This window comes from Dioscorea cayenensis, unplaced genomic scaffold, assembly GCF_009730915.1.
Source record: "Dioscorea cayenensis subsp. rotundata cultivar TDr96_F1 unplaced genomic scaffold, TDr96_F1_v2_PseudoChromosome.rev07_lg8_w22 25.fasta BLBR01000606.1, whole genome shotgun sequence".
Lineage (NCBI taxonomy): Eukaryota > Viridiplantae > Streptophyta > Magnoliopsida > Dioscoreales > Dioscoreaceae > Dioscorea > Dioscorea cayenensis.
In genome coordinates, this window is record NW_024086997.1 from 10,567 (window position 1) to 19,598 (window position 9,032).

Below are 9,032 nucleotides of genomic sequence, written 5' to 3' on the forward strand. Positions count from 1 at the left end.
AGGTATTTCTAAAACTTACCTCAGGAAAAACTTTATTTCTGAATGATGTGTTGCATGCCCCTGATCTTCGTGCTAATCTAATATCTATCTCATTGCTTGGAAAGGTTGGAATTAAAGTGGCCTTTGAGTCAGATAAATTAATAATGTCTAAGAATGGAATTTTCATTGGGAAGAGGTATTGTAGTCAAGGTTTATTTATTCTCAATGTACTCAATGTTAACAATGGAAATAAAGCATCCTCTTCTGCTTACATGGTGAATTCAATTGATTTATGGCATGCTAGATTGGGACATGTGAATTTTTCATACATTAAGAAAATGAAAGAACTAGGGTTGATTCATAACATGACAGATTCCAATAAAATTGTTAAATGTGAGATTTGTGTAGAATCTAAATCTACCAAAAAATGTTGTAAGACTATTGAAAGGGAATCTGAATTACTAGGTTTAATTCATTCTGATTTAGGTGATTTAAAACATTCAATGACTAGAGGAGGAAAGAAATATTATATTACCTTTGTTGATGATTACTCTAGATATATTGTCTTATACTTGCTTAGATCAAAAGATGAAGCATGTGAAATGTTTATGAAATATAAAAATGAAGTTGAGAATCAACTAAATAAGAAAATCAAAAGACTTAGATCAGATAGAGGAGGAGAATATGAAGATAATATTTTGAAAACCTTTTGTGAAAACCATAGTATAATACATGAGACAACTCCCCCTTACTCACCTGCTTCTAATGGAATAGCTGAAAGGAAAAACAGAACTCTTAAGGATATGATGAATGCTATGTTAATTAGTTCAGGCGCTCCTAATAATTTATGGGGAGAAGCCATTTTATCAGCTTGTCATATTCAAAATAGAATTCCTTTTAAGAAAACTGGTAAAACTCTTTTTGAATTATGGAAAGGATATGCACCTAATTTAAAATATCTTAAGGTTTGGGGTTGCTTAGCAAAGGTACTATTACCTGATTCTAAAACGAGGAAAATTGGTCCCAAAACTTTTGATTGTATGCTAATTGGATATGCTTTGAATAGTGCTGCATATAGATTCATGGTTGTTAAGAGTGACATTATGGAACCTAATACTATTCTGGTGTCTAAAAATGCAGATTTTTTCGAACATATTTTTCCTTTGAAATCATGTGTTGATAACATTGCACATTCACCTCATATTACTTCTAATACCGATTCAGCAAATGTTGATGCTTCTGATTTTGAATTAAGAAGGAGTAAAAGGTCTAGGAAAGAACATAGTTTTGGAAATGACTTCATTACATTTCTTGTGGAGGATGATCCTCAATCTTATTCTCAAGCTATCACCTCTATTGATGCTGGGTTTTGGAAAGAAGCTATTAATAGTGAATTAGAGTCAATATTATATAATCATACAAGGAATTAGTAGACCTTCCACCTGGTTCAAAAACTATAGGTTGCAAATGGATTTTTAAGAAAAAACTTAAACCTGATGGGTCTATTGATAAATATAAAGCTAGACTAGTAGCCAAAGGATATTCTCAAAAGAAAGACATTGACTACTTTGACACTTATGCTCCTGTTACTAGAATTTCTTCCATTCGAATTTTAATTGCATTAACTGCTATTAACAATTTAATTATTCATCAAATGGATGTTAAGACAGCTTTCTTAAATGGAGATCTCGAAGAAGAAATTTATATGGATCAACCCGAAGGGTATGTGATTCCTAACAACAAGCATAAGGTATGCAAACTTATGAAATCTTTATATGGGCTCAAACAAGCACCAAAACAATGGCATGAAAAATTTAATCATGTTTTTTAGTTTCCAATGGTTATTTTATAAATGAATCGATAAATGTATCTACAGCAAATTTTCTAACAATGTGGGTGTTATAATTTGTTTATATGTAGATGACATGCTCATTTTTGGTACTTTGTTAGAAATAGTAGTTGAGACAGAATTTTCTTGCATCTAATTTTGACATGAAAGACATGGGTGAAGCACATTTTATTCTTGGAACTAAAAATTTCTAAATCGGATGATGGAATAATGCTTTCACAAGAAAATTATGTTGAAAAAGTATTAAAGAAATATAATCAATTTAATTACAAACCTGTCTCAACTCCATATGATAGTGCTTTTCATTTAAGAAAGAATAAAGGGGTTAGTGTTTCTCAAAATGAATATGCACAAGTAATTGGTAGTTTAATGTATTTGATGAACTGTACTCGTCCTGATATTGCTTATGTAGTTTGCAGATTGAGCAGATATACACATAGTTCAAATAAGGATCATTGGATTGCCCTGATCAGGATATTAAAATATTTGAAAGGAACTATTGATTTTGGACTAATGTATTCTAGTTATCCTGCAGTACTTGAAGGGTATAGTGATGCTAACTGGATTTCAGATTCAGATGAAACAAAGTCAACAAGTGGATTTATTTTCACTTTAGGAGGGGTTGCAGTGTCTTGGAAGTCTTCAAAACAAACTTGCACAGCAAAATCAACAATAGAGTCAGAATTTGTTGCACTTGAGAAAACAAGCACTGAAGCAGAATGGATTAGGAATTTTCTCGCTGATGTTCCCCTTTGGATGAAACCAGCTCCTTCGGTTTCAATTCATTGTGATAGCATGGCTGCTATGTATAGAGCCAAGAGTAAGTCATATAATGGTAAGAGTAGGCATATACGTCTAAGACATAATATTGTTAGGCAATTGCTTGAAGATGGAGTGATATCACTAAGCTATGTAAGATCAGAGGTAAATCTGGCTGATCCTTTAACTAAAGCACTAGGTAGAAAACTAGTGTGTGAGACATCGAGGGGAATGGGATTGTTGCCTATAACAAAATTCAACAATGATAGTAACCCAACCTGTGTAATTGGTAAATCCAGAAAATAGGTTCATATGGGTAAAAACAAGTCATTGGTTGTTTGGAGATACACTATCTATTTCTTATCCCTTCCTATAGTGTATAGTGCAATTGCAATGTAAAAAGGATGAATTTGATTCTTAATGAATTCCATAGTTCAATTTTGAATGGTGTATTTAATTGCAATTTTACACCTGATGGATTCACCTATATAAGTGTGAAAGTGGGGCCGCTTTCTATGAAAAACTTAGGCAAGTTTTTCTAGAGCACTTATGAATTCCAGGCTTTTGGCGCATGGCCGAAAGGTGCCAACCCGATTAGAGTTGCTCAGATTTCAAGAAGGTAATGTGACTTATGAGACGATTGATTTACAACAAGGAATGTTGGTTCATAGAAATTTTTATTTCACGAAGTTCCTGTAAGTCACTTCTTATATATTCTAGGAATTAGTTCATAGCCCACAAGGCACTAGTTCTGATGCATTATCTTCATTTGTTCCGTTTCTTTTTCTTCTATCTGAATATTTTGAAATGGGGGGGATTGTTAGAGGGCCCATATTCTTTAGACCCATATTTGTTTCAAAACATTCCTACTAAAAGTTTAGTATCACATCTGCATTACTCATGAATTCATCTACTTTATATATAGTACTATTCATTATCCTTTAAGTGTGCTTTAGTGGTTATGCTCTCTTACGCGCAGGCGCAAGGGGGGTGCAAATTTCAAGGTTTGGATCCGAAATTAGCTTAGAAATTCTGAACTCACGTAGGCGCGTGGTGCGGACACGAATGCACCAGTTTTATTGGGTGCCTTTTTAAAGAACGGCTTTTCGATTCCGGCCGCGGCTCCTCACCTAACGCCGTGACTCTTCCAGAACCGGCCGTTGCCTTGTCTCTTCATAGTCCGCACCCCTCTGCCTTTCGACTGTTGAATCCTCAACGCCATCTTATGTTTCATGTCGTACTACAAAAAGGAGGCGAATTTGTTCTTAAGGACAGTGCGCTTGCACGCCTCAGTCGTCATGTTCTATCATCTCGTTCCTGTTTCTGCTCCAACATCAAATCAGAATTTCCAACAATATTTTGGTGTTAAAAAAACAAAGGACATTACAGCATTCTTTATTACATAAGCAGAGTATGTAGCAGCGTCTTCAGTAGCCTGTTATCCCGTATAGTTAAGGAGAGTTTTAGCATATTATGGGTTAATGCAAGACAGGATTACTGCGATATGATGTGATAACAGATCCACCATTGCAATAATAAAAAAAAAAAATCCTACCTTGAACTGGCAAACCAAACATATTGACATTTGATTTCATATTTTTCATTCGTATAATGTCTAATTACAGATGAAGTGATACCCTTACAGATGGCAATTGCAATCATATTCACTGAACCTCTGCCAATTCAGAAGCATAACTACATTAGATCTTTGTTAGGAGTGTGTGATTTTCAATCAAAGGGAGGAGTTGATTGAAGAGCTGCATGGTACTATAACAGTGCATGAAACTGCATGGTATTGTACCAATGAGGAGTACGTACCGCCATACTTCTTAGTGTTATGTCATGTTAGTTTTATAGTTAGTAAATTAAATATGTTTTGAATGTACCAAGTTGTTGTAACTTGCAGCATGCCTTAGTGCAAGAGCTTTCTTGAGAAATTAAAAGATTAGTTAATACTAAATACTGATGGGATTTGTTAATTATATTATTTATTAATTATTACTCCCTTCAAATGTCATTCTCTTTTTTAACACTAAAATTAAAAAAAAAAAATTAATAACGAGTACTTTTACGTAATACTTTTCCCAAAGAACGAAATTAATTTAAAATTATAAAAGTTTTATTAAAAAAAAATTTTAAAAAAATGGATTGAAACAATTATAGTTTTATTTTATTTTTCTAAAATAACATCTATTTAGAAATAAATTAGAAAAAATAATTTTGAGTAATTAGAAAAACAGCACGTGCGAGGGAGTGCCATCATAGTTAAGATTTAAACAAAAAGAAATGGGGAAAAGAAAAATAACAGTAGTTTAAATTTAAATAATTTAATTCACGTTCCTCATACAAACTAAAAAAATGATTTATTAATTTGAAGAGAAAAATATTTAAAATCATATGCATACATAAGCCCTAAATAATTTCAAATTCTATGCTAGATAAATTCATTATATTTCGCCAAAAAAATATTCTATCTGAAAATCAATAAAACACAAAAAAATTACCATCCTTAATTATATATATTTATAATACAATTCTTACATTATATACATGTTCCATTTATCAAAACAAAAATTACACACATTAATCAATTAAAAAAAATAATCTATTTAAGATAAATACGTGCTCGTCTTCAGTCATCTTGAGATGATACAAGATAAATATATAACTTAAATTAAATTTTAAAAAAAATCTGAAATTTGTCATATAATTCATTAAAACCAAGGCTTCTCATAAACTTGTCTAAAGAGAGCTCCTATTAGAATTTGTCAGAGGAAATATTTTAAAACTTGGCACAAGTGAGAAAAAAAAATTAATAATAATAATAATAATAAAGCCACACCCAAATGTTGTTTTTCTTACTGGTGCAATGGGAATTCACTTTCAAACTCCCATAACCACAACTCTAATGTCATTAGAAAGATGGCCCATGGAATGATACACTAGTGCGAAAATAAAAAGAAAAAAATAATTTTGATACTTTGCCGGAAAGTAACAGGTGACAACAGGTGATATATTTAGGGTACTATTGTTCATTTGTATAACTCTATTGTAAAATCGATCTTGATTTGCAGAAATAAAGGAAGCCGCAAAGAGAGATCTTTCACCGACTTTATGAATGATGGAATGGAGCAGGCTTACAAATGAAGTGATAATTCAGAGGCTCACATTATGGAGCAAGAACAGGAAGTCTTCTTCGGCACTTCATCGATCTTCTTTTCTGGGATGGCAGCAACAAGTATAGAACTTAAATTTTCCAAAGAGGTAAAGTGAGCTTTACTTCTAAGCACAATGAAATTTGTAGTTGAAAGCAAAATGATGATGCTCCATAAAAAATTTATAATAAAAAATAACACCAGTCACAATGTAATAGACATCTGATGGAGAGAAACTGAGATTGTGAATTGGCAGGTTAATCAAATATAATATGAACCTTATAATCTAATTCAGTCTGGAACAAAATTTAAACTTCATCTATAAAAGGATTTCTTTGAAGAGAAATGCTATAAGCGTACATCTTGAGGGAAAGAAAAATGGTTATAGTTGGAAGTCTATTTGGGAAATCTAGTTTATACATATCTCTCCATGTTTGGTAGCTTCTGTGCTAACTAATAATGTATGGTTTGTGTCTAAGGCTAGTCTCTTGATAGAAATTAATCATTAACTTCCTGATGTCTTGTTATTCCCCTTTTGTCATGTTCTAGTTATTACCCTTCAAAGAAAAGCAATGCTATTTCTACTAGATTTCCCAAATAGACTTCCAATGATAATCATTACCTTGCCCTCGACATGTATCGCAAGATTACCTGATGGACGACAACTCACTTGGAAAGCTAATTTGTATAAAAACATTACTCGTGTTATATAAATAGTCAAACAAAAACAGACCACCTTGTACAAGGAAATTTGAAAACCATAAATCTGCAAGGAAGAATATGATTGGAGCTTACCAGATTTTGCCTTAGGCAATGATGGTTGCACAACAACATGCATGATGGTAACCCCTCCCAGAAGCTCATCAAAAGGAGGTCTACACTGGGCAACTGTTTTATTATCCTCCAAAATTTTCCCAGCACTTATCAGCTTAACATCATTAGCTGCCTTTGGAATGATCTTTTTATCTGGTACAACAAAACATCAATCAGACAATTAGCATAAAACTAGATCAAGCTGGACAACCAATGAGATCGCCACATAACAGATGATAAAGATGTTTGAATCAATTAGAAATCCTCACTAGTGCATGAAGTCCACAACTGAATCTAAAATATTGCAAAAAGAATGCTAGATACAATTGTGCAAAAAGAAAGAAGCATCATCAATTACATGCACAATGACCATGAACTATAAGGTATACAAAGATACAATATAGAGCTCATTATATAACAGAATATACTCCAACTTAAATCACATCAGGCTTACTATACATTGTTTAGTAAGCACAATAGGCTATAAAATGGTTAAATACTCACAAAAAAAACAAGCCACTAAGGATATTCCAAGTGTTAATTGAATATACTACGCCCTATCTCCAATTAGCAGCCTACTTACCAAAACACTTCATGAAAAAAAAATTTAATCTTTATTTATGGCTCTTATATCACTTGTGAGATTTGGAACTAAACTCATGGGATTAACAGGCAATGAGTAAGAAAAAAAACATAACAATTGATAATATCCAAACACAAAGAGTCAGCAGGGCATAAGATACCATTCCCCTAATAACACTGGCGCAGCAAATAAAGCAGCTTAGGATGGCCAACATGGTACGACAGGTAAATAAGTATGGTTTAAAGAATCTTAGTGCCCCTAATTCCACTCAAGAGAGTAACTCTTGTGTTCGACCATCAAGTGATAAACCCATATATGCACAAGGATAACCAGTAATCCAGCTTATGATGGCCAACATGGTAGGCTACAGCAAATAAGTAGAACACGAAGAATGCTAAAGCAATTATTTCAACTCAAGGGATTAATCTTTATTTATTCTCCACTATCAGAAGGTAACCCCCATATACATATTTAGCAATTCGATTAAAGACAACCATTAATGAAAAATAATCCCTGCCAAATCTTACTGTTTAATAAAATGATAAGCAATTGAAGCAGCCAAGCAATAGATATCAGCTTCCAAATATTATATGTTTGAATAAATTTGCTAGAATAACAAATTTTAGCCAGTAGGTGCAATGAATTAAATTGACTGAAATTATCATAAGCCCTACAATTACAATCTGAATTCATGCTGGAGGAAAATGACAAAAAGCATAGCTTGTTAGCACAACACCAGATACATTATTGCCAAAACCTAATCCTCCAATATCATGCTAGTCGGCGGCTCAGAGCCACAAATGTAATTTTTATTTAGCTGAAATGGAATTAATATGCTACCAAATAAATGTTTGAATAAATAAGAACAATCACAAATAAAGCAATAGAAGCCTGGCGAAAGACGACAAAACATTCCAGTAAAATACACTACATTCCAATTTTGTTAAAATTAAAACTAACATTAATGTCACCAATAGAAAATCATAACTACACTTGCATTCCAATGATTGTTTCAGAAAGTTTAGATCAAAGGATTAAAATAAGATGTCAAGGTTCCAACTAACATCCACCTAGCATTGCCTCCATAAATCCAACCAGTAAAAATGCAAGCAACGTAAAAAAAAAAAAAATTAACTTTTCGATTATCCACATATACTCCATTACTTTAGAAAATTCATCAAATCTCATAAACTACATGAAAGATTTAAACTTGCAGAATGGAAAACAGTGTGAGTTAAGATAATCAACGAAATCGCTCAACAACAATATTAACTTCAAATAAAATCGTGACATTTGAAATCACAAAGAACAACAATTAAAATGGAATCAAATAGAGTAGATATTGAAGAAATGCGGGAAAAAAAAGAGATCCAAACCACGAGGCCACTCGGAGACGATCCTCTCTTTCAGCATGGCGATGGTGGAGGCCGAGGAGTAACCGATCGGGCCGATATCCGTGCCATCAAATAGCCGGAATTTGAGCTCTACGAGATCCTCTCCAGGCATTGAACCCACCACCAATCCCCCAACCAAATCCACCGAAAGAAACCCAGCTCGATCCCCTGCTTCTCACCAGAATCCAAACCCTAGAAAAAAAAAGAGGGAAGAAAACACCAAAAAACACAAAAATCGGCTCAAAATCACATACTAAATAGAATCAAAACTGAAAAAACTCACCAGAAAGCTTCGATCGAGCAATGATCAGCAAGAATCGAGAGGAAGGAAGCATGGAATTGGGAAGAGGATTCATGGAGGTTGGGGGTTCTTATCGAGGGCGAAACAGTGCGGTGACTGACCATGGGGGGCTTGCTCACCTTCCAAAAATTTCAAAGGACCTTTTTGCATTTACACCCCTAGCAATTAATAATTATTTATTTATTTAAAATTATTATTA

At 33.2% G+C, this 9,032-nt stretch overlaps 1 protein-coding gene across 1 annotated transcript; it reads right to left on the reverse strand.

Annotated features, from left to right (window-relative positions):
• Positions 1-5,412: 5,412 nt before the first annotated feature.
• Positions 5,413-8,959, reverse strand: LOC120254743 (membrane-anchored ubiquitin-fold protein 4-like). The gene is made up of 4 exons (XM_039262782.1): positions 8,816-8,959; positions 8,515-8,724; positions 6,538-6,708; positions 5,413-5,807 (listed from the first exon to the last, which is right to left on the reverse strand). The coding sequence occupies exons 2-4, from the start codon at positions 8,642-8,644 to the stop codon at positions 5,752-5,754; spliced, it is 357 nt and encodes a 118-aa protein (XP_039118716.1). The 5' UTR covers positions 8,645-8,724; positions 8,816-8,959; the 3' UTR covers positions 5,413-5,751.
• Positions 8,960-9,032: the final 73 nt, after the last annotated feature.